The 27,935-nt window shown below is 36.2% G+C and overlaps 5 protein-coding genes across 14 annotated transcripts; 3 read left to right on the forward strand and 2 right to left on the reverse strand.

Moving 5' to 3' along the window:
• Nucleotides 1-201: 201 nt before the first annotated feature.
• Nucleotides 202-3,388, forward strand: LOC118053250 (OVARIAN TUMOR DOMAIN-containing deubiquitinating enzyme 4). 3 transcript variants are annotated; one of them, XM_035064454.2, is made up of 6 exons: nucleotides 202-389; nucleotides 1,211-1,332; nucleotides 1,728-1,768; nucleotides 2,081-2,179; nucleotides 2,599-2,763; nucleotides 3,246-3,388. In XM_035064454.2, exons 1-6 carry the CDS (start codon nucleotides 332-334, stop codon nucleotides 3,259-3,261), a joined length of 501 nt encoding a protein of 166 aa, XP_034920345.1. In that variant the 5' UTR covers nucleotides 202-331; the 3' UTR covers nucleotides 3,262-3,388. The 3 variants fall into 3 exon arrangements, with proteins under 3 accessions (XP_034920345.1, XP_034920353.1, XP_034920360.1); XM_035064462.2 differs by having other exon boundaries at nucleotides 205-380; XM_035064469.2 differs by lacking the exon at nucleotides 202-389 and adding an exon at nucleotides 473-647.
• Nucleotides 3,389-4,169: 781 nt separating this feature from the next.
• LOC118053218 (uncharacterized) lies at nucleotides 4,170-10,934 on the reverse strand. 4 transcript variants are annotated; one of them, XM_073410888.1, is made up of 9 exons: nucleotides 10,830-10,934; nucleotides 8,828-9,585; nucleotides 7,282-8,480; nucleotides 6,672-6,930; nucleotides 6,363-6,569; nucleotides 5,747-5,920; nucleotides 5,018-5,212; nucleotides 4,785-4,898; nucleotides 4,170-4,673 (listed from the first exon to the last, which is right to left on the reverse strand). In XM_073410888.1, exons 2-9 carry the CDS (start codon nucleotides 9,503-9,505, stop codon nucleotides 4,344-4,346), a joined length of 3,156 nt encoding a protein of 1,051 aa, XP_073266989.1. In that variant the 5' UTR covers nucleotides 9,506-9,585; nucleotides 10,830-10,934; the 3' UTR covers nucleotides 4,170-4,343. The 4 variants fall into 4 exon arrangements, with proteins under 4 accessions (XP_073266989.1, XP_034920334.1, XP_034920317.1 ...); XM_035064443.2 differs by having other exon boundaries at nucleotides 6,672-6,894; nucleotides 10,338-10,927; XM_035064426.2 differs by having other exon boundaries at nucleotides 10,338-10,927.
• A 1,254-nt stretch (nucleotides 10,935-12,188) lies between these two features.
• LOC118053268 (GDP-mannose transporter GONST3) lies at nucleotides 12,189-14,375 on the forward strand. Its single transcript, XM_035064482.2, has 2 exons — nucleotides 12,189-12,343; nucleotides 12,757-14,375. Exon 2 carries the CDS (start codon nucleotides 12,768-12,770, stop codon nucleotides 13,884-13,886), a length of 1,119 nt encoding a protein of 372 aa, XP_034920373.1. The 5' UTR covers nucleotides 12,189-12,343; nucleotides 12,757-12,767; the 3' UTR covers nucleotides 13,887-14,375.
• An 892-nt stretch (nucleotides 14,376-15,267) lies between these two features.
• On the reverse strand, nucleotides 15,268-17,588 carry LOC118053273 (NADH dehydrogenase [ubiquinone] flavoprotein 1, mitochondrial). 5 transcript variants are annotated; one of them, XR_012170450.1, is made up of 3 exons: nucleotides 16,977-17,588; nucleotides 16,053-16,799; nucleotides 15,268-15,896 (listed from the first exon to the last, which is right to left on the reverse strand). XR_012170450.1 is itself a non-coding variant. In XM_073410718.1 (2 exons), exons 1-2 carry the CDS (start codon nucleotides 17,052-17,054, stop codon nucleotides 16,251-16,253), a joined length of 627 nt encoding a protein of 208 aa, XP_073266819.1. In that variant the 5' UTR covers nucleotides 17,055-17,588; the 3' UTR covers nucleotides 15,268-16,250. The 5 variants fall into 5 exon arrangements, 2 of the variants coding, with proteins under 2 accessions (XP_073266819.1, XP_073266820.1); XR_012170449.1 differs by having other exon boundaries at nucleotides 15,987-16,799; XR_012170451.1 differs by having other exon boundaries at nucleotides 15,978-16,799.
• A 1,435-nt stretch (nucleotides 17,589-19,023) lies between these two features.
• LOC118053286 (urease) lies at nucleotides 19,024-27,873 on the forward strand. Its single transcript, XM_073411112.1, has 18 exons — nucleotides 19,024-19,409; nucleotides 19,617-19,690; nucleotides 20,052-20,097; nucleotides 20,509-20,614; nucleotides 21,588-21,730; nucleotides 21,859-21,969; nucleotides 22,525-22,688; nucleotides 22,817-23,192; nucleotides 23,323-23,431; nucleotides 24,097-24,236; nucleotides 24,414-24,551; nucleotides 24,639-24,730; nucleotides 25,305-25,434; nucleotides 25,511-25,669; nucleotides 26,541-26,708; nucleotides 26,917-27,051; nucleotides 27,387-27,458; nucleotides 27,554-27,873. Exons 1-18 carry the CDS (start codon nucleotides 19,284-19,286, stop codon nucleotides 27,773-27,775), a joined length of 2,511 nt encoding a protein of 836 aa, XP_073267213.1. The 5' UTR covers nucleotides 19,024-19,283; the 3' UTR covers nucleotides 27,776-27,873.
• The last annotated feature ends 62 nt before the right edge of the window (nucleotides 27,874-27,935 follow it).

A 27,935-nucleotide genomic window follows, 5' to 3' on the forward strand; every position in this document is an offset into this window, starting at 1 on the left:
TGCATTGGAAGCATGAACAGCTAAAGCATGATGACAGCGATGGTGCTGCAAAAGAAAAGGAAAAGGAGGGCATGGAATTCGATTCCGTGGTTGATTCTTCGCGCACACACCACAGCACTTAAAAAAGGGGACCGCTGTCCCTCTCTTATCACTCATTTTCAAGTTCACTCTTCTTCTCTGGTAATCAATAAGTTTATTCATTCCGTTTCTATCTAATCGAATCGAATCGAATCAACAACACGAAAACAAACCAGTTGCATGTCAAAAATGCTTTTAAAATTTTCTGCTTACTAAGTAAATAAAACAGGAGGTCTGGCCCTCTCCTGTTTGGATGGGTTTCTTTCCTACTCGCAAAATGCCTGGACCAGAAACGGCCCTCGGTAACTCTTGTATCATTCAATTTTCTACTAATCTTGTGTTTCTTTGAAGATAAGATTAAAGGGAAACTGAGCTTTGAGGAATTAAACGAATGCTTTTTTTTTTTTTTTTTATCTTTGCTGTCAAGTTTGGTTTGAATTCTATTCTTGACTTGCGATTTGTGCTTTTCTCTTGCTTAATTTGGTGGTTTCCATGCTTTCTTATTTTGGGAATTGTTTTTTTTAAACATCCTCAGAGTAGGTTTTGAATTGATATGGATTCTGGCTTAGGTACACTTTGTCCTTATAATTTCTTATATTTTGCTTGAATTCTGTAGAACCCTTATTTTTCGCAAGGTAGAAAGCGAGCAGCCTTTTTCATTATATGTCGGGAACTCATGGAAAATGCGGACAGTTTTTTTTTTTTAAAAATTAAATGGTGCCAACCTTGTATATTGGCTTTAGTTTGAATTCTTTCTTTAATTTTTTGTTTTTTTTGTTCTATTTAAGCCAATGAAGCGAGAAGGATGGCTCTTGAAGAAAATTGACTAATAAAGTTTACAATTTGAGCTGTCTTAACGATTGTTTTTTGTTTGCTACAATATTGATGGGCTTTAGGAGACAAGAAACATGTTTTCCATGTTGGCTTTAGTTGTTAAATTTGATTAGTGATGTTTTATAGCATCTCATCATTCGCGGAAATGGCATGAATGGGTGCGAAATTAACTTAAATTCGTAAGATATGCAGTGGACAACGTAAAAATAAGCAGCCTGTGTGTTTATAAATGCACCAGTATGTCCTTCCTTTAGCTTGCTCCATGACAGATTGATGTGTTTATGTTTGATCCGTGCAGGCATACCTGGAGATGGAAGATGTTTGTTTCGGTCTGTGGTTCATGGTGCTTGCCTTAGGACTGGGAAACCATCTCCAAGTGAAAGCCTTGAGAAAGAACTAGCAGATGAGCTTAGACATAAAGTACTAAGTGAACTTAATTTTTCTTTTTCATTCTTAGCGTTGTGTCATTGGTTGCTGCACTGTTTAATACGATTACGAAATGTTTTGCTTTAAGAATTCCAACTGTAGAGTATGTTTTTTTGCATGTATTTCCATTTACTGCATACCTCATTACAGTGTAGACTATGCCCATACCATTTTCCCAAATCTGAGGAGAGTAAAATTTGCTTTCAAATCAGCTCTCTTATTCATTTTTTATTTGTACATGTCCCGTACACTTCTTTGTGCTTGTGTTGTTTTTATGTGCATACATCAAAACAGTTTTGTATATTATTTACACTATAAATTTCTTAGTTTCTCATTTCTGATATAGTGTTTTGGTCCTCTTACTGAAATTCTTAGGATCATTTCTGCAGGTTGCAGATGAATTTATTAAGAGGCGGAGGGACACTGAATGGTAAATTTGCTTGAGGATCCTTGGATTTTTTTTTTATCAAATCTTGTATCATTTCGCAGTATGGTTTTGCAGAAACATCATCTAGCAGGTCTGATTATTTCAAGGTTGTTGACAAGGATAGCCAACTTTATGCACAACTAACAGCTATGCATTCAGCATGGCAATTTTTTTTTTTGGTTTATTTATTTATTTATCAATGAACCAATCTCAATGATTGGCAGTGGCCTTTTCTTTTTCTTGCCATTCAGCAATCCTGATGACTATCTACCTACTCATTCTCTAGCAACAAGTTGAAAGTTTGTACATTGGCAGGTTTATTGAAGATGATTTTGATACTTATGTTGTCAAGATTAGACAGCCCCATGTTTGGGGAGGAGAGCCTGAGCTGCTCATGTCCTCACATGTCCTGAAGTAAGCTGCCCCTCTCCCACTCTATGAGACATTAAAAGCTAAAATTTTATGTTGTTCTGCAATTTTGTAAATTCATATAATTGTAATTACATGATTTATTCATTTTCAACTAGGCAATTTACCTTTGTTTTGAATTATTAAGGCAGCGACTTATTGCCACTGAACTGAAATGTCCTTGATAAATGTTTTTGCAAGGCAGCTGTACTGCTACTTTTCACAAACTATATTTGTCATGAACTCAAAATTATAATTTATTTGCTATGTAAAATTGAAGAATCTAATAAATGTGACCCTCTTTCTTTTCAAAATAAATGCATGGGATTATGCTTAGTTTTAATTTCCTACTTTTATTTAGCCATGTTTAGTTGAAGTAGTTTAAAACATTCACGTTTGATGTCTTACACTATTTTCTTTTCTAGGATGCCAATCACTGTATACATGCGAGATAGAAGTTCTGGTAACCTTAAAATTATAGCTGAATATGGTCAAGAATATGATAATGAGAATCCTGTGCGTGTCCTGTATCACGGTTATGGGCACTATGATGCATTGCCCAGTCTGATTGGTGGTGCACAATCCAAACAGTAAGATCTCTTCCCTATTACTTTCATTTCCGACAGAATGCAAGCACTTCATCAGCATTCTCCTTAAAAGGTTTAAGATGGTTGATGTGTTTGCTTGTGAGGATATATTTTCAAAGGATTTTGTGCATCTAGGAATTAAAGTTTTAAGAAAAAGGTTCAACTTATGTGTCAATTGATTTCGAGCTTTGTTGGGATCTTTTTTAACTTAGATGTATTGTCAAATCTGGCATGCAAGGCTTATTCAGACTCAAAAACTTGTTCTTGTAGAAACTGGATTATCTAATCTGTCAATATAGATGACTACATTTTGCCTCTAATTTTGCTTCTCACCCTGACAACTTTGGTGTGCAAATTTGATAAATATTCTGCATTCCTATTCTTTGCTGAATTTTCCTCATCCTTGTAAAATTCAAAATTTGCTCATCTCTGTCAAGTTACAAACTGTTAATGCTAATGGGAATGTCTTCTGGGATTCATGACAGGTTCAAGAAAAGATGAAGAAATCACAATACGGGATGTAATGCTTTCTAGTCGGAAGATTTCTCTTTGGTACTTGAAATTATCTTATTTCTTCATGGACTTGAAGTTATTCAATATGAATCTCACATACAGGAATTTGATGGGATCACAAGATGCAATTGCCCCTAATTAACTTGGCCAAATTTTCATTAAGAAAAAAAATGCGATGGAAAGAATCTGATGAACTGTTAGATAATTACGCCCGTGAACTGTGGTTTTTAACATTGCACCTTACGATTCTTCTACCTTTTCCAAGTGGTTTTTCCTCTTGGAGCTATTTTAATTCTAGTCAGACTTATAAAAACAAGGTATGCCTTAAAATACTTCTAGTCATAATCAAATATATCTGAATTCTTGAACATCATGTGATCAATGATTAGATTTTGCTGCGTCCCAGTAAATTGATGGTTTGATCTGTTTAATTCTTTGAGATATACGGATCAATATATTTACTGCTTCATCCTTTTGCGTTAGACTGGTGGCGAATGCTGGATTTGTGGACGGGTATGTCTACAATAACTATACAAGTTCTCAAAATAGCTCCCTTTTTTCCCTTTCTGCGGATCCATCATCGCACGCTTAAAAATGGTTAGACTCAAAAAACTGGAGCAGGCTTGGAACCAAAATCCCTCTGACTGCTATAAAGCTAAATTAAAACTCAGGAAAAATCCTGAAAGGTACTTTCTGCTGGATGGCAGGCAGGCAGGTTTGCACATACAGTATCGTTTGGATACTCGAATTAATATTGGGTAATTGATGAATGGAAAATGATGCATGATTTTGCTGTCGCTGATTGATATCTTTCATAAAAAAAACTCTGTGAGACTCGAATGTAGTTGAAGGGTTTTGTTCACAAGTAAATTGTCTGAGGCTTCCAACTTTTGAGATGCCAGGCTTGAAACTCACACTTGTATTGAAAACTCAAAAGATAATCAAGTAATATGATCATCGATTATTGTATGCTCCAATGAAATCAAAATACAAAATGCGCGAAATTAAACCAACCTACACAAAATCCATACATGTATATGCATCTACGTGTGAAAGAGAAATGAATAAGACTATTCACCATCCTTCCATACCTCCCGGAGGAGTTGATATCTAACAACTTTCCGGCCTGCCTTTCCATTTTGCATCCAATTCCATGCTGTAGATGTAGGAGAAACCTTGGAGTTGTCAATGATGGAAGTCATGGGTGAATCCAGCTCATCAAGCTCATCATCACTAGCGTATGACTTTCTAAGCATTGCTGATCTGCTCCTCTGCAGAGCTTGGCCTCCCACCTCTCCTATTATATTTGTTAGTGATGCTGCAGGAGGTGGTGAGTAGATTGTGGGAGCTGCAATACATGGGAAGTTTGTGATAGACTCCTCCCCAGAATCAGCAAGATCCTAAATCAAGATGAAACCAAAAAATTATCAAGTGACTTTGTTGCATGTTGAAGAAATATGAAAGCAAATATTCTTTTTCAGAAAAGTTATGGCTTTTCAGGGTGGAATAACCTCAGAATCCAAGGCCTCAAGAATCGTCTCTGGGACAGGGTCAGGGTTGAATTCGTCTGGGACAAAATTGTCAAGAACCCTCTTGATTATTGGCACGCCAAATGTAGGGCTTACCTTCACGAAAATATATTTAAACAGCGAATATGGAGAAAGTCATTTCTAGAGAAGAAAAAATGCAACAAGATTGTAGGGAGGATAGCAGGGACATATCACTGAAAATATTTAGGATTTACCTCTTTTCTAGTTGACCTATCTCCGAGCATTTCAAATGGAAGCATCATGAGATCACTCAAGGCATTCAGGAGTTGGAAAGCCTTGAAGGATGTCTCACATTCACGCCTGTTGCTATCAAGTTCATCCTTCTCTTCTGGAGAGTCATTATCATCAATACCGAATAAATCTGTGAGCCATCTGGACCAATTTCCAACCTAGTGGGATGAAGACAGAGGGCAAGATCCTTTCATCAACGAGAGAACAAGAAACGGTTCCATTGTAACTAATACAGTTGATGTAATTCACAGTGTTAGAATGATTAGCATCAGTAAAAGTCTTCTATGTTGCAAATATTTAGTGAATGCTTAAATTAAATTGAAAAGGAGCATATATTTATGTAGGATGTGTTTAGCTGATTTCTTACTGCTTTCACTGGCTACTAATCTGTGTGGAATACTTTTCGGAAATATGTATTTTAAACATTATCTTGATGAACATTTTGACTAATTCTCCTTGAAGGAGCACGCAAGTACACAGTGTTATCCAAATAAACAAGTCCAAGGGGTGAGTGATAAGATCAATTATCCAGAGTTAAATTCATTCGACTAATTTCTCAGTGGTGAACTATGTGAAGTATTTGTAGGAAAATAGGTTAATAGCGTTGCACACACTGAGCATGTAATCATATCGCAAAAATCAATTTCAATTAATGCATGCAGCCTGAGGCAACGATTGTGTCTACTACTCACAGCATTTTTCAATTGTGCACCAGCCCCAAAGCTTGAATTTCCAGCTGGGATTGGAAGAACCTTAGGATCACTGATTGGGTCAGAAACAGGATCTGTTGGCATCTCGTCAGCTGATTCCCGAAGTATAGCATTGAACATGGCCACATCTAGTCTACCCACCAACTGTTCCATTACCTAGAAACAGAGCTGCAAACTGTCACCTTTCTACGGTTCTACAAGAAAGCTTCCGAAAGTATCATAATGCCAAAATAAATTACATATAATATAAATTGGTCCACATATATTCAAGATGAAGATCATGGAACTATTATTTCTTAAAAAAAAGAAAAGAAAAAATGTGACTGGATATCAAGTAATTGATAAAAAATAAGATAATCAAGAGCCAGCGTGGGATCTTCTTTGTAGGAAAATGATTATTATTTCATTAAAAGGATTGGAGGCATCATGCAAATAGTATGATGGATTTATGCTCGCGAGGACGACTTGTACATGGATTATATCCCTTGGGATGCACGAAGCCAGAAACTTTAATTCCACTGGGAAAAAAAGCTACGAATCATGTAAGATATTTCACTGTAATATATATTAACGAGATCGCTGTCTAACAGTAACATACCAATCTAGACAGCACAGGCAAGCAACCACATTCATGCCCCCCAGCTCGAACTGGACAAAGCCTTTCACATGCATCCCTGAAAGCCTTCTTCCATAAATCAATAGCAAAATTGCCCTGTTCTTGATCACCCAATCCATGCCTCCTAGCACTGGTCTTCCTTGAGTGTGAGCTCTTCACAGCTGTGGACTGCATATGTGGTGTCAGAGTCTGAAATGCATAAAACAGAAACCGATGAACGGACATTCAGTTATACTACAATCTTCATAATTGAGAACCTTAATTTCTCAGTAATGATGAAGAGGTAGGGACCTGCCACCAAACTGACTCGACAATTCGGGAGAAGATCCAAGCTTCGACCTTCTTTAATGCTGCTATACATGGCTGAGGTTCTGCCCACTCGTCAGAACTTTCTGTTCTATCAGTTTTCTCTACTTCACCAGAGGATTCATGCCTGCCCTTTGGACCACCATTGTTAATGATGGATGGTACCGAAGCAAGCTGCAACTTCTCAACATCCTGGGTTACAATTGCTCTTAGCACAATTGAATTTGACAACCAGAAAGTTAACCTGGTTATAGGAGGTGGGATGTTTAACATAACGTCCAAAAAAACACAAAGCTTTTGATAAATCCTGGGAAAGCTAAGGAGAATGATAAAATTATTTATCAAGCGGAAAGATGAAAGCTTCCTAAATGGCATCCATTCAACGGTCAAATTAAGTTGTTTCACAACATACCCTGGCATGAACAATTCCACCACTCAAAGGAACATAGACAACATAACTGGTTTTGATGTCACTAGTTATCGGTGCCTCTACTATCCATTTTGTAAATCATGACCAGTATTTCCATCCATAATGGTTATTGTTAACAAAAATCAGTTGACATTAACTGGCAAGGTTTGTGCAATGAGACATTACCTTGGAACATCATTTCCACATGCTTTAGAAACCAAAATTAATCCTGAGATAATAGCTCTGGCTGAATTTTCCCTCTTGACCCGGGACCTTGCCTTGCAAGCATGAAGATAGAACCTTGAAAGGCGCCTTGCTGGAGCTAGGACCTTGTTTATAGAACTTCCATGCTCGGCAACGACTGAGTAAAGGCCAACCTCAACAGTTGCAGCTTCCATCAGTTCTTCCTCAAGCATTTCAACTTTCAACCGCAGTTCAACTTTGTTTCCAGAAAAGTGGCTTTCTGTTTGTTCTTCCCTTTTACTTGGTGTATAACTCATGTCAACTTTATTTAAATTTTCAGGAAGATCAATTTTCTTTTCTTTCTCCGTTAGCTGGAACTTTTTTGTGGAGTTTCCTTGCTCAGCTAGATCATCCTCAGCAGCAGCTCCACTTAACTCTTCCTCGAGTATTTCAACTTCAGAATTTGATCCACCTTCATTGTCAGAGAAGCCTTTTCTTGATTTTTCCCTTTCACTGTGTTCATAACCCTTGACCCCTTTATTAACATTTTCAGAAACATTAATCTTCTTTGGCTTCTCTATCAATTTTCTATTGATGAAGGGATCATCGCCTTCAGCTGAGTGAAACTGTAATTGAACAGACTTCAGGTGCTTCAGTTTATCTCTACGGGTACCCTGCACTCCAATTGCTGTTCTGTTGAGTGCAAGGGTATTGCTCCTTAATTTGGCTTGCATTTTTGACGCATCTTCAGGTAATTGACCAGGTAATTTTTCCTCCAGAGAAGGTTTCTCTACCTCTAAAATAACTGAACCCCGTTCCTTGTCATCCAGCTCATTTTTCTCTTTCCCATCCATAAGATCACTATTTAAATTATTAGTTGTAGGATTCTCTGGTCCACTTGTTTCATGTCTCCAGGCTTTTCTATCAGCACCTTGCTTAGAACGAGAGTCTTCCAAGCTTACACAATTTGAGTCCTTCACCTGACTACAGTCATCTGACAACATATTAGTTTCTGCAAGATTATTTACAGGATTTAGCAGATTAGCGGGCATGTCTGTAGGCAATGAAGGAGAAGCTGCTCCATTCGGATGTTTAAATCCTTGAGATGCTGAGTTCACATCTGGGTTTGAAGGTGCTACACCTGAGGGTAATGCAGGCTCCTCATCGATCCTTCTTGTGCCACTGTTTGCTGTCCGTGATCCCTTCAGCAATTTAAGGCAACTCGTAACTAAGCTTACAAAGAATAGCAAAGCTTCATGCAGGCAAATGGTGGTTCCGGCAATATGTGAAACAGGACAGAAAATACACTTCACAATTATGGATAATGTGAAAATACATGTATAGAATGAATTATAAATTGATTAACATCACCAAAAGCCACGAATAAAGATGACTCACTGAAATTGAATCCATTTAAAGCTGCATAAAGCTACCTTCAACGGTTAGAAAATGAGGATATGCCATTGGAATGAGAATGCACATGGAGCTTGATAGTGTACAATACATTATCAACAACAACAACCAAGAATAAAATGGCATTAAAGAGTACCTTGCGAGATTGACCTGGAGAACCTCCGATAGACTCTAATGCAGAAGAGGATACAGTCAGTGATGAATGTGAGGAAACATCGTCATCATCAGTGAATGAGGCAATCTCGATTTCATTGTCATTCCCTTCATTTGCCACTTCTGAAACAGTTTCACTTCCATCCTTGTCCAGTGACACTTCTTTTGACAAGGTGGACTTATCTCTGTCAAATGGCTGAATATTTACATGAAGAACTGCCGGCACCGTGCTCCTAGAAGATTTCTTGAAATTAATTGGGGCATTTATGGTTACAGCATCCATGATGATTCCATAATCTGCAAGGTTTATGACAGCAGATCCCAGGAGTTGACCTTTCATTGCCTTGTCCTTTCGAGATTCATAAAAGTTAAACTCTAAGTAGTTCTTCAGGAAACTGTCTCGAGCAGTGCCTTTTCTGGACACTTCCTTACATAAAGTAGCTGAAAGCCTAAAAGACTCGATAAATTCAACTTTCCCATCTCCAACATTAGAAGTGAAGGAACCAGAACTCTGATCACCATTTTCCCATTGAAGCAACAAGGACTGAACAGATTTAAGAGACTGTGATGGGGGCCAAGGCTTGATTTCTTGTACATGAATGGTGTAATCAACCTGCACTGAAGTACCTTTTCGGTTCTTTGATCTAAGCCCGAGAACCATTTTTTTTTTTATGGAGAACACTGTTTTTTCTCTTAGCGAGTCTAATTTACATGCCTGTAAATTGATCAAACCTTAAGCAACTACAATTCAACACAAAAAAGATCCAGAATTCAGCTTACATACTCAAAATGTGCAGGAAAACAGAAACAGAAAATCAAAAGGCCAATTAACGTCTAATTTCAAATAATCATGCAATGCATAAGAGTGAAGTTGAATATATTAAAAAAAAAAAAAAAAAAAAACAGAGAAAATGGTGTTGACACGAAAGGAAGGGAGAAAGGCAGAGAGAAGGTGGGTAGGTCTTAACATTACAAATTAGAATCAGAGAATATTTGATGCACTCAAAATAAAAATATACTATTCCATGTCCGCCTCCACAAATAATAACATCTATTATAGCCAATTAATGAAGAAAAATCTCCCATTTCATTTCAAGAGAGAAAGAGAGAGTAACAGTGCTTCAAATCTTAAGAAGAGAGTTGATTGATGAAAATGGAATATTCAACACAAGTGAGGGAAGAATGGAAAGAAAAATGAAGATGATAATAATAAATATTACTAGAAACCATTGAAAGGCAAGCAAGCATCAAGAGAGAGAGAGAGAATCCGAGACAATAATAAAGACAAAACCACTCACTTCATCGAAACATTAAAGTAATATAATACTGATCATGTCTAAGTCGTCATCAGATCCAGATAAAAGCAACCCAGAACAAGATCAAGACAGTGCACTCAGAAAACAAGAACCAGAGTACTAAAGACCAGAGTTATGTAACAAAATGAGCAATACACACTCGACGTGAGAGGACTGACAGCGCTAGATTACCACTACCTTCCTTTCGGTACATGAGGCTGAATGTAGAGGTTGTTGGGTGCAAAGGACCAAGAAACACAGACAAAATATATAGCAGCAGCAGCAGCAGCAGCTGTACAAAAGAGATGATGAAAGCTAATAATAAAGTTTCTTCGTCAAAGATGGATGAGTTGAGGTTTCGTTTTCGGTAGTTAGCGAGTCAGAGTCAAATGTGAAAGTTACAGGAACCGTAGGAAAGCAGAGCTCGAAAAATCAGGGAAGGACGCATATCCAAGCAGCTACCCAAAAAACTACCACGCCTCGCCAACCGCGGACATCCAATGGTTAGCTCAAGCTATCTTCTCTTCCCTTGTTGGGAGCCAGTTGCTTTTCACTAGTGAAGCCCTAGCTAGCTGAGTGCACAGTGTTTGAACCAAAAAAGAAAGAAAAGAAACTGGGAGATTTTTCTTCAATAATTCTCAGATACTGGAACTCCTTTAAGAAAATAAAATCATCATATGTAAATAATACCAAATCATATCTGATAGAAGTGGAAGAAAGAAATGAGGGCAACATGAGTTTTCAATCTGTGTGCGCCCGTGATGGTGTTCATCGGTAGATTGTCATCATTATACCGTACAAAATATTCTCTTATCATTGGTAGCAGGTAGCCTGACGACGACGAGTCGCACATGTCATGCTGCTACTTTTAAATTTAGAGGATGTTTGTTTTTTATTTTAAAAGTTTTTTTTAAAAAAATAAAAATTATTATTTTTATTTTCAAAGTTAAGTCAATTAAATATTATTTAAATTAAAAAGTCAAAAGTAATGTCTCTACTCTTGCAATAACGAACTAATAAGGTCATCTAATTCATATAATTAAATATTATTACTGTAAAAATGGATTTGAATTCAAATGGAAGAAAAAAATATATTGATAAATGAATTCTTATATGTATTAATATTAAAAATAAATTTTAAAAGATAAAAAATAATTTAAATTAACCATAAATTGTGATAAGAATTATTTTTTAAAATATTTTTTATTTGAAGATATATTAAAATAATTTTTATTAAAAAATTAATTTTATATCAGAACATCAAAATAATTTAAAATTATAAAAAATAATTAAATTTTTTTAAAAAAACTTTTTAAATGTAAAAAAAATATAAATCTCTAATCCAAACTTATTCCATCATTAGCTGAAACTGAAAGTAGTGTGTGGATAGTATATCGTTAAAATTGATTAATAACTTCAGCAACAACAACAGAATTACTCCAACTTTACACACCACATCTCTTTTCACTTTCACTAATCATATTTTACATTTAGGTTTAAGGAAAAAAAGAGATTATTATAAATTTAACCTATACTTTAAGAATTTTTTATTTTATTTTATTGTGTGTTTTGATTATTTTTTTTCTATTAGATTATTTGTATTTGAAAGTTTCAACATGTGCATTGAGAAAAAATCAAAATAAAAGGAAATAAATAAATAAATAAAATGAAACTCAACATTTACATCATGAAAATAAAATTAAATCCACACTGTAGTTTGACATTAAATTTTATTTTCATAATTTTTTCGTTGAAACTCAAGTATCACCGTAACTCAAACACATATCTCAAATAAATAAAATTAAAGATGAGTCGATAAATATAAAAATAATAAGATTTAGACACCAAATATGTAATTTTATCTTTCACAATTTTTTTTTTATCGGGGGGCACCTTTTTGTCACGAGCACTTAAAAGGACTAAAGTAAAAATGAATAGGAAAGATAGTGTACTAAAACGAAAGACAATAAAAGGTTGGGATCAAATATATAGTTTCTTGATTTCTTCATTAATTTTTTATACGATAAAGTTGGAGCAGCATTTTCAAGTGACCCCATAGTGGGCCCAGCGAAAACTTCCATTTATAAAATCTCAACGAGTTAAACGTTGCCGATTCAACAGTTTCCTTCTCGGTGTCTGCTTCAGCTGCTGCTTGCAACCCATCTGAACGCATAGTCTCTGCTCACAGATTACAAGATCCACAGGTATCGAAATCGTTTCTTCTCCTTCTTTGATCTGATCATGCAAGCCAACACCCCCGCCCCTTTCTCTCTTCTGCTTTGTTTCCGGGAAAATGTGGGTTTAGAACTTTGCTTTAATTCTCTGTCTGCTTGTTGAAGGCTGGGTATAACCCTCCCTCTCAATTCATTACATTAATTATGTTGATGGTGATAGTTGACTTTGATTTGGTATGTAACTTGGGTTACACACATTAAGAAAAATAAACTTTTTGGAGTTGTATTTTGTGTGTTTTATTGGCTCAATCTGAGTAATTTAACTGAGTCCGTTTCGCTGGTGGGCCTGTATGGAGGTTAAAACGCCTCCGGGATAAAGTTTCTGAATTTGAATGGAAATTTGTACACTAACTTTATGATATGTTCTCCACTTGCTTTATCAGTTTTCTATCAGATGTCCGGAGAGGTGGAGAATCCTAAAGCTGGTGGAGAGGAACAGAAAGGTACCGGAGCCTCCTCTTCTGCTGATGAAATCAAGGAAACCTGGTATAGTGGCTTACTCAAGGTAACGTCCATTTACGGCGTAGCTGCTGGATATTGCATCTCAGCATCCCTGCTCTCCATTATCAACAAGTGGGCAGTCATGAAATTCCCTTACCCTGGGGCACTGACGGCTTTACAGTATTTCACTAGCGCCGCAGGTGTACTCGTTTGTGGGTGGTTCAGGGTTGTAGAGCATGACTCGCTTGACCTGTTGACAATGTGGCGGTTCCTACCTGCGGCTGTCATGTTCTATCTGTCACTATTTACCAACAGTGAGCTCTTACTCCATGCTAATGTTGATACATTCATTGTCTTCCGCTCGTTAGTCCCCATCTTTGTTGCAATAGGAGAGACCTTGTTCCTACAACAGCCATGGCCATCATTGAAGACATGGTTGTCACTTGCCACCATCTTTGGTGGAAGTGTGCTATATGTGTTAACAGATTACCATTTCACGGTCATGGCTTATAGTTGGGCTGTAGCTTACTTGGTAAGCATGACTATAGATTTTGTCTATATCAAGCATGTTGTCATGACCATTGGTTTGAATACATGGGGTCTCGTGTTGTACAACAATCTCGAGGCCCTCCTGCTCTTTCCCCTGGAATTGCTCATAATGGGGGAGCTTAAGAAAATAGAGCATGAAATTTCAGATGAGTCGGATTGGCACTCTTTTGGGGTGGTTTTGCCAGTTGGTTTATCTTGTTTGTTTGGTTTAGCCATCTCTTTCTTTGGATTTTCTTGCCGGAGAGCAATCTCTGCTACAGGGTATACTGTTCTTGGTGTGGTGAACAAGTTGTTGACGGTTGTAATCAATCTGGTTGTTTGGGACAAGCATTCAACACTCATTGGGACAGTAGGTCTTCTTATTTGTATGCTAGGTGGCATTATGTATCAACAGTCCACGAGCAAGCCCAAGGCTGTGCCTGAAGTAAAAGCAGAGCAAACTGATGAAGAACAACAGAAGCTACTAGAAATGCAAAGCAACAATAATGAGAAGGAAGTTACTCAGTCACATCAGGGTAAATGAGATAGATGTTTTGTTGTTATAATAGTAGCAACATAGAAAGCACCCTATCTGTAGAATTTAACCTGGAAAAACAGATTGGGTGGTATGCTTCATTCTTGTTAGAACACCTCCAGTTATCCAAATAGTCACAGCAGTAGTGTTCTGAAAGTCCAGATTCCTGCCACCGCCTGAAATTCATCCGATGAAGTATGCAAAGTTTCATTGATTGGTGATCATGAATATCTTTTTTACTCCATTCTTTTGCAAATGTTAGTACTTTTGTCAGAGCTGCCGGGCCCTGGCATCTGCCTCCACCAGCATTACGACTGGCTGAAGGCGTCATTACGTTGTATTTCTTGTCTTGTATTTAATAATAACCTCACTTCAAGCCCCTTTTTGCTTTTAAAAAACAAACCTTAGGCCTTTAATGGCAAATATCCGAATTCAGTATTCAAACTTGCACGCTCACTCTTAAAAAAAAAAAAAAAAAAGGAAAATAAAGAAAATAAATGGTTCCTAACTGAAACAGAAAACTAAAACAACTATCCAAGGCAATATATAAGTTCCAAGAACTGAAAACACCGAGAAATAGAGAACCGGCTCAGCTTTCTCTTATGCAAGGACCTCATGATTATTTCCCTTCTGTAATGCTCGAGCACATCTTCCCTGTGTATCGAATCTCTGACGTCCAGATAATCATCTGTGCCGTAAAATATATCCCCGACCATATCACATTTTGAATAGTAGTAGTTGCGAGGTATCCTGCTAGGACTGTTGATTTGTTCCACAAAAGAACAAGATGGCAAACAAATATTAGAACATGGAATCAGGGCTTCACCGCCTCCTCTGCTGCAGTCACCACCATTGTCGTCACAGCTCGGAACTCTTCTGGCCATCGAGGAAACTGCCTGGATTTAAAAACCAAACAGAACCGAATTTAAACTAAAAAAACCTGGAAGAAAACCCAAACTAAACTAAAAAAAACCCAAGTCGAAACCAAAAATACAAACGACACTGAAAATAATTTCAAAAGGCAAAAGGAGACACTTGCTATATTAAAAAAACATCATAATGAAAAAATTAAGATAAAATACATCCTAAAACTGAATCTTAGCGTATTTAAATAAAAATGGATCGTGATTTTTTTTTTTCAAGTTTAAATTTAAAGAAAGAAAGAAAATGTTTTTTTTTTTTTTTTTAATGGGTGCTTGGATGGAGGGATTTCCAAGGGCTGGACAACGTGAGGTGGCAGACATGCTGCCTGGAGGATTTTTGCAGAATTATTTCAAAGATTGGAATAACATTAATCCATAGATATTATCAACTTACATGGAATAATGGGGTGTCCAATTGTGTCCTAGCAAGCACAATAACAAAAAAATAAAAATAACATAAACCCTAATTTGCGATTTAAGATGTCTACAGTTACTTAAATAAATTCAAAAACCAACATAGGAAACATAAAAATAAAGGAAAAAAAATAAAAATCCTAAGTAAATTAGGAAAAAAAAACTATTAAACATAATATTTACTTTCCTAAACTAAATAGGGAAAAAATAAAAATAACTAAGCCTTGAAAATCCTCCTGCTGCATCATCTTCCCTCTTTATTGATGACTCTTTCCTTGTGCTCAGTGCCGAGCACAACACAGAATTCTGTAATTTAAAGTGAGGTCCCTCATTCAAGCTTAGCACATACCTGCATGAACTGTTCATAATTTTGTAATGCAACAACTTTAGCATTCCCAAACAAGCAGTCTGTTGTTCACAAATCACCTTTAAAGCTGCAGCGAACAGCCTCCGTTTGAAACCTGTTCTCCTTGACTTATCATAAAATGAAACTACAAATTATTGACAACATTCTCCAGAAGTGTCCAAAGACATGTTAAAAGCACATGAACGACGAGTTATCCTTTCCAGACATGTTAAAACTAACAGGACTGCTGATGCCCAAGGTCAACTAACCAGCAACCACCCACACTATACGGTAGTTTCTTCATTTATCTCAAGAAGTTCATGAATAAAGCATTTCCTGCACAGAAGAAAGAAAAGTCATTTTTGCTCAGGTAAAAAACCTTGGAAAAACATAGAAAACAAGTCAGTATCTAAATACATTCTCCACCTCTCAAAAAGGTGTGCACGTTCGTTGTAATGTCTGAGTATACTTGATGTTGCTAGAGATTTTCACCTGTCAGACCACGCAGCACTATTATTATGCTGTCTAGTGTTTTCCTTCAAGGCTTTCCAAAAGCGCTGTCTCTTCACCACAAATGTAAGCACCAGCGCCTAAGTGAATATGGACATCAAAATCATAACCAGATCCACAGGCATTCTTGCCCAACAGCCCTGCTTCATAAGCTTCTTTTCTGGCTCTTTCCAGGTTTATTCATTCATTCACATATCCACCCCTAATGTAGATATATGCAGCAGAAGCTCTCATTCCTACCCCAGCAATCAAGCAGCCCTCTAAGAGCTTGTGTGGATCATGCCGCATGATTTCCCTGTCTTTGCAGGTCCCAGGTTCACTTTCATCGGCATTGACAACAAGATATGAAGGGCGACCGTCTGTTGTTTTTGGCATAAATTTGAGGGCAGACAGGAAACCAGCACCACCGCGTCCTTGGAGGCCAGACTTCTTAACTTCATTAACAATCCAGTCAGAACCCTTGAGCACCAAGTCTTTAGTTCTATACCAGCCACCCCGTTTCATGGCACCTTTGAGGAAAGGTTCGTGCAATCCGTACAAATTGGTAAAAATTCGATCCTCATCTTTGAGACCTCCAAAATGGGTTTTCTCTGGAGGTGGCGGAGGCTGAGGAGTACCAGCATTTGATGCGGCTTGGGTACTAAATAATCTGAAACCAACTCCCAACCTCTCTCTTTGACGCTGCACCAAAGCTGCTCTTTGCAAGGAAAAAATACCCCTAATGGGCGCCTATGCAAGAAAACCAAAAATCAGCATATGCCGTAACATTATGAATTTCATATGTTAATTCAAATGCCTAATGTAACATCCACATCCACTACATGTTTTCTTAAGAACTCAATTCACAACAAAACAAACATAGAACTTGCTTAACCATACTGATAGCACGAATAACATGTGACTCACCAGTCCACGAATAGAACTCAAATATACCACCAAGCCCGCACCCATGCCCATTCCAGAACAACAACAAAGAAAACTCATTAACAACCAAAAACAACGGTCCACCACAAACACAAGCAAATTCTAACTTCCCAAACAGATTGCAGATTAGGCTCTGTTTTAACACTAAAATCTAAGCCAAACACATTGATTAAGCTAAACTAATTAAAGCTTCTAAAAAAACCTGGATCTAACACAAAGAATTGTTTAATGATCGTTCATATACTGTACTAAAACATGTTTATCTACAAGAACTAAAAAAAATCATGAAGATTAAGCGATACCCTAAGACAGTGATAAATGAATTTAAGAAAAGAAAAAAGGCATCCGAGAGGGCAATACCATAGCAAGAAATGCAGCAGGCGAGCTTTGATGATTCGAGAGAATCGGCTACAACAAATCCAGATGAGAAATGAATTATTAAGAATATATGGAAATCATATTGTCACTGAGTATGCAAGATGGACGGCAATGATTTCCGATCTTAAACGGAAATGCCCGTGGTGACTACGGGCAACACGTTGCAGAGACACCCGACTGCTGTTATTGTGATTCTCACGGTGTTTTTTTTAACGTGTAAAAATAGATTAAAGTAGTATTTTTCTTACAATTATTTTATTTTTAATATTAGTAAATTAATATTAAAAAAAGTTCAAAATTAATTTGAAAAATATTTTGATATTTTTTTATTAAAAAAAAGCAATTAAACTACCTTAAAATATAAAAAAATAATCAAAACAATCTAAAAATATATTAAAAATTATTTTAAATAAAAAAATTAAAAAAACATAATTCATACGTGTTTTCAAATACACCCTAGTAATCTAACGAGATGTTAACATGAAACTACTTCACATAAAAATAAAACTAAAAATAAAAATAAAAAAGTCTTCCACACTATGAAGTATGAACAATTGAAGATTGAATGTTCCTAAACTATGTCGTGTATCATGAACTCATTGCCACACCACTTCCATACATTCGCAATGTACGGGTCAGCCCTGTACATGCATAAACGTTAAAAGACATCTGTACAAATTGTGGTGGATCTGGCGGTGGAGCTTGGCAATTGGCCGTTTTAAGCTTCCTTGCCTATGCTATCGTGCTAGTTTAATCAGGGGATCCAAGGCCGATTAAAATATTTTCCCTAAACTAATTATTTTTCCAAGCATGCTTGGTGATAAGGATTGAAAATAACAACGGGACTCGTCATGCCACACCAACTTGCTTTAATAAAACAACTAGAGGACGGCCATTGATGTAAAAATCAGAAAATAAATAAAATAAATAAAAAAATTTAGTTTCATTGATCAGATTCTAAATTTATTTTTTAAAAATCAGACAAATCTTAAAATCACTTAAAAACTTATATGGTTATTAATTTCAAGATTTATAAGATTAGTCAAAATACACACAAATTAACCCGAATATCAATATTAATAAAAATTAAAAAAAAATGCTTTCTCAAATAAAAACATTTTACCTGAAAAATTGGTTAGAAGAATGTATAAAATTGATAGTTATTTTAAAAAACTAATTCTTCTTAATATAAATTTGCAAAAATAAGAGAAGAATTTCATTTTGGAAAAATAAAATTAGACTGGTAATTAGCAAGTCACAATATAATTAGTCTTAAATCCATTTTTTTTTTCATATAGTACAGTTTTGAATATACTAAGGGTATACATGTTTACATGGTGTTTTTTTTTAAAAAAAAAAATTGATTGTTTTAAATTATTTTTTTATATTTTTAAATTATTTTTAATGCGATAAGGTAAAAAATAAATTTTATAAAAATAAAAAAATATTATTTTAATTTATATTTAAATAAAGAACATTTTAAAAAACAATGTTAATGCTAATTGATAAATATTTTTTATGAAAATTATTTTAAAAAGAATTTTGTTTTACCATAAATCACAAATGAAAGTAAAATACGTAACAAGTAATTACTGTACATTCCAATAAAAAAGTCTCGCTGGATTCAAGTGAGAAGCGACAAACACCATTTTCAACGTAAAGCATGGCAAGGCAACAGCGCATACACTTAGCAGCAGGAGTTCGTCACTCCAAAACTCCCTCGTCCTTTCTGTATCTTTCATCATCTTCACAGCAACGATTCCTGGCCGATAAGAAAGAAAGCAAGAAAGAAGCTCTCTTCTCTCTCGATCTATATCAGCTTCCCTGATTTTCACTCTGAAATAAATTTTTTTGTTTGTGAGATTGGATTGGACTGACTTGGAATTTTGATAAAAATATTAAGAGGGAGAAATGAAACTGACACCAAGAGAGGTAGATAAGCTAGGACTCCACAATGCTGGATTTCTCGCACAGAAACGCCTTGCTAGAGGCCGCAAGCTTAATTATACCGAGGCCGTTGCTCTTATTGCCTCTCAGGTAATTTACCTTTCTTCCTTTTATTTTTGTGTCCAGTTCTTGCACAATAGCACTGATTCTACGTTTTTATGAATGGAGAATAATTTTAATACCAGTCCCCCCCCCTTTTATTTAATTAGAGTGTTATTTATATTTTGAATTCATTTATTTGCTATAATTTATAAGAAAAATAGAGGCGCCTAACGCCTATGTTTTTCTTCTTTATAGATTTTGGAATTTGTTCGCGATGGTGACAAGAGTGTAGCTGAATTGATGGACATTGGGAAACAGATACTTGGAAGGTAGGTTGAATAATAATAATAATAATTCTAATACTAATGATAATTATCTTAATTAATATTTGTTCTAGTTAGTTAATCTTTCTTTGATGGAGTTGCAGATGAGATGTCTCGTTAAGACACATGCTCCTCCTGTCTGTAATATTAGCAGACATATAGGATTTCTCCATAGCAGTTAGTTACCTGTCATTCTCACTAATGAGCCGTGGAGTGGAACTTTTTATGAGATCTTGTTTGTTTTCTGAGTTTATTTGTAAATTGGCTTTCTGTTGAGATGCTGTTTTTTTTTTTATTAATTACTATTGAATCTGTGTATTGGAATTTGTTAATTTATAGGGTCTGATTTGTCTATATTTAATAACAGGAGACAAGTTCTTCCAGCAGTTCCACATCTTCTCGATACTGTACAGGTATTAAGAAGCTTCATTAAGTTATAAATAGCTTTGAAGTCATGCTTTATGAACTTTATCAGTTATCACTCTATACATCAATCCAAATTCTCTAATGCGGATAGCTACTTTGTGCCTCAATGAATTGTGAAAGAAGATGAAGATTTACTGTTTCTTGTTTGCAACTATGAGTATGAGTGATGCATCAGCACAAACAAACAGGAAAGGGATAAGAGGATCAAGGGTATAAAATATACTGTGTACTGTAGTTTGAAAGTGGAAACCTGGCAGATATTCTGCTTAGGTAGTGATGCCTACTTGATGAAAAGATGATGCCAGAATATATGGTGTCAGATCTTTTATCAAACTTATCAACTTGGTTATTCATCATAATCTTCCACAAACTACCTTATTAAGTAAAACTAACTGTAGGTTGAAGGGACATTTCCTGACGGGACCAAGTTAATCACCGTACATAATGCGATTGCTAGTGAAAATGGGAATCTGGAGCTAGCTTTACAGGGTTCTTTTCTTCCAGGTAAGGGCTTACCTTGGGGATGTCTCATTGTTTGAAATACTTTATTAATGAACCTGATCTGAGAATCGTAGCTTCTAGTGAAGGTGCTCTGTTTTACCTTTATACTTAATAAAGGTTCAACTTCAAATTAAGCATTATATAAAACCGGAGATTTTTTCTGAATGAAAGTATTTGTACCCTTAATGTTTCTGTTGTTGCTCGCTGATAAATGTTCATAGTATGTTGTTGTCTTCTCTCTGTTTATTTTTTATTTGTTTTATTTACAATGCCATTTTGTCCTTTTTACTTTTTTTTATTTATCTTGTAAGAAACTGGTTATAAAAAATTATTCTTGTTCCATGCTTTAAAGCCACAAGTTTTTGTCTTGAGAAGATCATTGTGCATATTTGAGGAGTGACTTGGGAAATATGAGAAAAAGATAGGTACTATTGCATTATGGTCTCGGGTTGGTTGGTGCATTAGAGAACTTAGAATCAAATTATTTTTAACTTGACAGAAAATTTCACTCGCATTTCCCACTTCTCATCATCCCCGCATTTTACACTCTTCAATCTTCCATGGTGTGGTTTGTACTTGAAATGCTCTATTATGAGCTTTCTATGCACACAAGTGTAGTATTACGTGAAGGCTAGTTTGTACAAACTTGTATGCAATTTAGTTTCTAATTAACTTGATGGAGGGAAATTATTCTGCATTTCCTTCTCTTTACAAATTTCCTACAATAGAAGATAATGAAATTCCTGGTGCAATAATTAATTATTTTTAACTTGACAGAAAATTTCACTCGCATATCCCGCTTCTCATCATCCCTGCATTTTACACTCCTCAATCTTCCATGATGTGGTTTGTACTTGAAATGCTCTATTATGAGCTTTCCATGCGCACTAGTGTAGTATTACATGAAGGCCAGTTTGTACAAACTTGTATGCAATTTAGTTTCTAATTAACTTGATGGAGGGAAATTATTCTGCAGTTCCTTCTCTCGACAAATTTCCTACTATAGAAGATAATGAAATTCCTGGTGCAATAATCTTTGGAGAAGGGAATGTCATAATTAATTCTGGAAGGAAAGCAGTAACCCTCAAAGTCATTAACACTGGAGACAGGCCAATTCAGGTGCTCTTGCTATGTGCTATTACAGTCGTCTCTTCCCAGGATGCCCAGCCTCTGCGTGACAATAAATTAAGCAACTGCGTTGATGTCTTTTCATTATTATGTTTGTCAATGATACACCATTGTTTCAGGTAGGCAGCCACTATCATTTTATTGAGACAAATCGGAGTTTACATTTTGATCGAAGAAAAGCACATGGCATGCGCTTGAACATCCCGGCTGGGACAGCCATACGATTTGAGGTTGAAATTTGTAACTCTTATTGATTTTATCACCTTTTCTTGTTTCAGTTATTTAATTTCAGTGAAAGCATTTTTCTTTATATCTTTCTGTTACATTTAGTTTTCTTACAGAAATTGTAAAATGTGGCATTTTCTTGAATGCTAAGAAATCTTGGGTGCTGGACTGCTGTTAAATTAATCAACTTCAAAGTATTCTCTGTGTGGTGATTTGAAATGTTAATGTGTTGAAAATTGCGGGTAGGAGTTAAATGATGCGTGATTAGGAGAACCCATCCAGCAATTGAAAGTTCCTGGCATAAAATATGACAAGATAGTCATAAGATTTTGATAGCATACTTGTAGATTATTATCCCAAGGAGCAAGTTGATATTAAGAGATCCCAGGGCATTAGGAGAGAACTTAAAATAACCTCTCTCTATCTCTTTTTTTGGTTGAAATCTTGTGGTATAAAGTTGTTTCCTAACTTGGTATCATCTACTGTAGTCTTATCTATTTCGAAATCAAACCTGTCATTGCATTTTCTGTGATGTGCTAAAGGTTTTTCTACTTTGCCAGCCAGGGGAAAGCAAAAGTGTAGTGCTTGTAAGCATTGGAGGTAAACAGGTGATCAAAGGTGGAAATGGCATTGTTGATGGGCCTGTTGATCATGAAAACTGTACCCATATCATGGGAAACATAAGGAGGAGAGCATTTGGGAATCGAGAAGAAGAAAATGCTAGGTTTAGAATTTCTTACCTAGCAATTCAGCTGCTTGTTGCTTCTATTCTGTGTTGTCCAAAGGATTTATTGATTACCCTAGTCAGCCACACTGATTAGAGATAGTGAAGATGCCTGACTTTTTTTGCAGTGAAGGTGTAATTGGAGAAGGTTCTGCATTCAACAATACAATTTCTCGTGAGGCTTATGCTAACATGTATGGCCCTACTGCTGGTGACAAAATTCGTCTTGGTGATACCAACCTGTATGCTGAAATTGAAAGAGATTTTGCTTTTTATGGTGATGAATGTGTCTTTGGAGGTGGAAAAGTTATAAGGGATGGAATGGGTCAGTCATGCGGACATCAACCAGCTGACTCACTTGATACCGTTATAACAAATGCTGTGGTCATTGATTATAGTGGAATTTACAAGGCAGATATTGGTATTAAGGATTATCTTATTCATGCTATTGGAAAATCAGGAAATCCAGATGTCATGGATGTTCCCTCTGATATGACCATTGGGGTAAGCTCCATCTTGTGATGACAAAGATAATCAGAATTCCTGATGCCAGCCATGTCAATGACTCATTTGCTCCACCTTTTTCTTATTTGTCTCTTATAATCGGTTTAACATTGGGGTTATTTACAATTAGGTCAACACTGAGGTTATTGCGGGGGAAGGAATGATTGTAACTGCAGGGGCCATAGACTGTCATGTGCACTTCATATGCCCTCAACTCGCATTTGAGGCAATATCAAGTGGTGAGCTAAATAATGAGAAATACTTCAGCAGGAAACTGTATGTGTAACACACACAACACATTATATTCTTGTGTAGATGAGATAGGATAGAAAATAATTAATAATCATGTTATTTACTGGATTTCAACTTAAGCATGTGCCTTCCTGTGTATCAGTAAACATTATTGCCTTAATATTATGACTGGCATTTTAGAAAGCTCCTGTGATTGCTCCCAGTCATCCTCGGGTGCCATGATAAAAGTGTTAGGCTACCCAATGCCAGATGCAAGTGCAACTGTGGGAATATGAGCCTTGAGATGGTCTGAGGAGTAGGTTATATCCTTGAACCTAAACATGAAAATTCCCTGTTTACCCCCTGCTATTCCTGTCTTCTCTATTTGGAAAATATAAATTAAGAAAATATGCTATGTTGGGCAAGTAGATTCATGGATGTAGGTTCAAATAAAAGCATATTCAGAATCGGTTTTGAAAATTATCTTGCACATTTTCTGTATTCTAGCTTAAAATGAACATCTGGACAGTGGATATCTAGAAATCTTGTTTGTCATCTTTTTCTCTGAATAACTTGAGTAAACCTGTATTGCATTAGACGATGAAAACTGAAATGAACATGCTCGGGGTACATATAATAGATATCTCATTCCACAACTTCAAAATATATGTAGGCATTACAACACTTGTGGGAGGTGGAACAGGACCTGCTGATGGGACACGTGCAACGACATGTACTCCTGCTCCTTCACATATGAAATTAATGCTGCAGTCTACTGATGACCTGCCTCTAAACTTTGGCTTCACTGGAAAAGTATGTTCAGATTTTTTTATTCTCTTTTACCTCCATATTTTCTTCTCTGTATTGAACACATCTGAAGGATAGGAATCTCATTTTACAACCTCCCTAGCAGTATGAAAAATTGTTGTGAACCCTGAAAAGACTGTTACCTATTTTTCTGCTTCCAGTGATCACATTTATTTAATTTAGGGTAATGCTGCCAAACCTGAGGAGCTACATAAAATCATCAGGGCTGGAGCAATGGGACTGAAGCTTCATGAGGACTGGGGAACTACTCCTGCTGCAATAGACAATTGTTTGACTGTTGCAGATGAATATGACATTCAGGTCACTTTCTTAAAAGGAAAAATCAGGGAAACTCTCATGTGCTATGTATTTAAACCAGAATTCTTTTTTTATATTGCATTTTGGCAGGCCAATATCCATACTGATACCTTGAATGAATCTGGATTCGTGGAAGATACTATTGCTGCATTTAAAGGAAGAACTATCCATACTTATCATAGGTAGATATTGAATCTCTGATTATTTTTCAATTTACAGGTTCTAGTGTGACTTAAATAACAATTTCTAAAGGAACAAAAAAAGGAAAACAGCTGCATCTATTTTCTGTGATGTCCTTTCCTGTCAACTAATGACAGTAGTTTTCTAACAAGACATGAACTAAAAAGATCTTGATTAGCGAAGTTCTTGGTGGCTGTCCCGTACTCACTTAAATCCTGTTAATGGTATAACATTAACCATGGTCAGAGATCTCTACCTCTCTGATGATGTACTTAACATCTTTGCTTTTGAATACTTAGCTATTGGCACCACATTAACTGCAGTTGCAGTACTTTTTCCTTTTCATGGTTGCACCCAATATCTCTTTCTTTGCATGTTTTCAATCTCTTACTTTTTTGTCTCTGCTCTTCATGAACCTCAAGTTGTTGTGATCAAATAGCTTTTTCCACATACTAAAGTATTACTGCCTATTATAACTGTTTTACCTCTGAGTACAATATTCATGTGAACTTTTACCCTTTTATTAATTATTCCACTTTCTGCTCTTTGATGTTTATTTTGATTATTTTTGGACAGTGAAGGTGCAGGTGGTGGTCATGCTCCAGATATTATCAAAGTATGTGGTGTAAAAAATGTCCTGCCCTCATCAACGAACCCCACGCGGCCATATACTTCCAATACTATAGATGAGCATCTAGATATGCTGGTATGATGGGATGCTGAATCTAAGCATGTAGAATCTATACAGGTGTTTCGTTCTCATTTTGTATTGGATGACGCAGATGGTCTGCCATCACCTTGATAAAGACATTCCAGAAGATGTAGCTTTTGCTGAATCAAGAATAAGGGCTGAAACAATTGCTGCAGAAGACATATTACATGATATGGGAGCGATTAGCATTATATCTTCCGATTCACAGGCCATGGGCCGCATTGGAGAGGTTCATCAATTTCTTGTTTTGATTAATGAGCACTTTTTTTTTCAATCATTCTGCTTCATATCTTTCCTTGACAATCATTATTGTTTCCTTGCCATTGCTAGCTTTACTTGATCATATGGGCTTTGGAAGCTTAAATGAAACCTACTCTAGCATTTTGACAGATATGGTTTTTTACACAATACAGGCATACCTGGATATTGACTAGGTTTAGTTGTGATAGAATTAAGGATCATGAAAATTTGTAGTCAGAATGATATGTGCATAGAAAGAAGAAAAATAAAAGGATTTGGTATGCATGGCTTCCTGAAAAAATTATCTAGCTATAAACTATCGTGCCAGTAAACCCAGCATGTTGAAATAAACTAAAAGGACAAAATACCTTTAAAAGTTGATGGCTACAGTAACATCCTACTGTGGCATGGACCTTATCTGCTATCTTGATTTGCTACAATATTGTTGGGTTAAAATTTGACTCATTACGCAATAAGCTACTGACACGACATCTTATAATGAATCACTAACAAAATATATGTTCTTTAGATAATTTACAAGGCTTACAAAAATGGAACACAAAAGTCCAGTTTTCATGCTAGCTATTTTTGCATCAGATATGCTCATGTGGGAGAATCACAAGTCTTTGTTTTTCTTCTTCTTCTTTGATCTGGCTATGGATGTGCTTGCTATATTAGTGATCAATTTGCAATTCCTCAACTGCACTATCCATTGAATTTTTCAAAGCTGTTGTTTCTTTAACCTCTGCCACACTAGCATGTAGCATTTTTTTTCTTGTTTGTATTCCTAAATTATGGCTCCGCATCCTTAATAACTGTGCAAGCTGAGGTTGAAATTTAGTCCCATTCTGTCTTGTCAGGTCATAATGAGAACATGGCAAACTGCTCACAAGATGAAATCACAAAGGGGATTGATTGGGCCTGGTGGATCAGACAATGACAACTTTCGCATCAGAAGATACATTGCAAAGTACACAATAAACCCTGCAATAGCTAATGGGCTTGCTAAGTTTGTTGGTTCAGTTGAGGTATGCTAGTTTAAACCTCCACAGGCCAAAAGTTATCACGCACAAATTCTTCCAAGGATTGAGAAACAGTTAATTGCAATGGTTCAGTTTGTACATGACACAACATTATTAATTTCTGTTTAATCTGTCAACTGGACATTATGGTGGAATTGAATCAATTAATTTTGGAATCTCCCTTGCCTTCCATTAGTAATATATGTTCCTGCAGGTAGGGAAGTTAGCTGATCTTGTTTTATGGAAGCCGTCTTTCTTTGGGGCAAAACCAGAAATGGTGATTAAAGGTGGTGCTATTGCATGGGCTAACATGGGGGATGCAAATGCAAGCATCCCTACACCTGAACCTGTAAGATTTGATACCATTAGTACAAAAGTAAGATGCATCATATATGACTAATTATCACTTTGCTAATGTGACAGCCATGTGAATTTTATGCTTATGCTATGAAATTTATGATGAACATTTTGGAATCTCGTTTTTTTGGTTAATCATGCATCTCTTTAGTTACAACTTCAAACTAGCGTTTGGCAATTTTAAACAGGTGTGATGAAAAAAAAAAAACCATTAGGAGGATTATTCCCTGGCACAGTATTTCACATGTTTATATGGTCCGAAAATCCTAGTTGAGTTTTCAAAGATGCATATAGATCAAAGAGCAAAATGTAACATTTTTGTTGCAGGTGATTTCAAGGCCAATGTTTGGAGCATTTGGTAAGGCTGGGAGCACTCACTCCATTGCTTTTGTCAGCAAGGCACGGTTCCCTCTCTCTCCCATATGCTTGTGTACATGATGTTGCTTTATATATACATATATATGAATCTTGTTTCATTTATTCCTTGTGCACAGGAAGCTGCAGACAATGGGATCAAGGCAGAGTACGAACTCGACAAGAGAGTGGAAGCTGTGGGTGGTGTTAGGAAACTCACCAAACTCGACATGAAACTCAATGATGCCCTTCCAGATATTACAGTGGATCCAGAAACATACACGGTAACTGCAGATGGTGAGGTTCTTACATGCCCCGCTGCCACCACAGTTCCCCTTTCACGTAATTATTTTCTATTTTAGCCATCTTTACAAATTTAAAACACCGTGATCAAATTGGCATAAATGTTGATCCTGACGTTTATCTTATATGGGTAGAGGATGATCACTTGTTTTTCTTATTGCAAATTTAGGCCAACTGTTTTCTGCCTTTTGCGCTTATAGCGAAACCTAATTCTGTTCC

Source organism: Populus alba, chromosome 8 (genome assembly GCF_005239225.2).
Source record: "Populus alba chromosome 8, ASM523922v2, whole genome shotgun sequence".
In the NCBI taxonomy this organism is placed as follows: Eukaryota; Viridiplantae; Streptophyta; class Magnoliopsida; order Malpighiales; family Salicaceae; genus Populus; species Populus alba.

What these genes read in the sequence shown, in the direction of transcription:
- LOC118053273 (XM_073410718.1), bottom strand. Translation starts at nt 17,054, where the DNA reads ATGAGTTTTCTTTGTTGTTGTTCTGGAATGGGCATGGGTGCGGGCTTG. An exon ending in TGAGTTCTATTCGTGGACTG is followed by an intron (nt 16,800 to 16,976) that starts GTGAGTCACATG and finishes TTTCTTGCATAG; the next exon opens with GCGCCCATTAGGGGTATTTT.
- LOC118053250 (XM_035064454.2), top strand. Translation starts at nt 332, where the DNA reads ATGGGTTTCTTTCCTACTCGCAAAATGCCTGGACCAGAAACGGCCCTC. An exon ending in AACGGCCCTCGGTAACTCTT is followed by an intron (nt 390 to 1,210) that starts GTATCATTCAAT and finishes TGATCCGTGCAG; the next exon opens with GCATACCTGGAGATGGAAGA. An exon ending in ATGTCCTCACATGTCCTGAA is followed by an intron (nt 2,180 to 2,598) that starts GTAAGCTGCCCC and finishes TTTCTTTTCTAG; the next exon opens with GATGCCAATCACTGTATACA.
- LOC118053286 (XM_073411112.1), top strand. Translation starts at nt 19,284, where the DNA reads ATGAAACTGACACCAAGAGAGGTAGATAAGCTAGGACTCCACAATGCT. An exon ending in TTGCTCTTATTGCCTCTCAG is followed by an intron (nt 19,410 to 19,616) that starts GTAATTTACCTT and finishes TCTTCTTTATAG; the next exon opens with ATTTTGGAATTTGTTCGCGA. An exon ending in CCATTGCTTTTGTCAGCAAG is followed by an intron (nt 27,459 to 27,553) that starts GCACGGTTCCCT and finishes CCTTGTGCACAG; the next exon opens with GAAGCTGCAGACAATGGGAT.
- LOC118053218 (XM_073410888.1), bottom strand. Translation starts at nt 9,505, where the DNA reads ATGGTTCTCGGGCTTAGATCAAAGAACCGAAAAGGTACTTCAGTGCAG. An exon ending in ATAGGTCAACTAGAAAAGAG is followed by an intron (nt 4,899 to 5,017) that starts GTAAATCCTAAA and finishes ATTTTCGTGAAG; the next exon opens with GTAAGCCCTACATTTGGCGT. An exon ending in TTGAGGCCTTGGATTCTGAG is followed by an intron (nt 4,674 to 4,784) that starts GTTATTCCACCC and finishes ATCTTGATTTAG; the next exon opens with GATCTTGCTGATTCTGGGGA.
- LOC118053268 (XM_035064482.2), top strand. Translation starts at nt 12,768, where the DNA reads ATGTCCGGAGAGGTGGAGAATCCTAAAGCTGGTGGAGAGGAACAGAAA.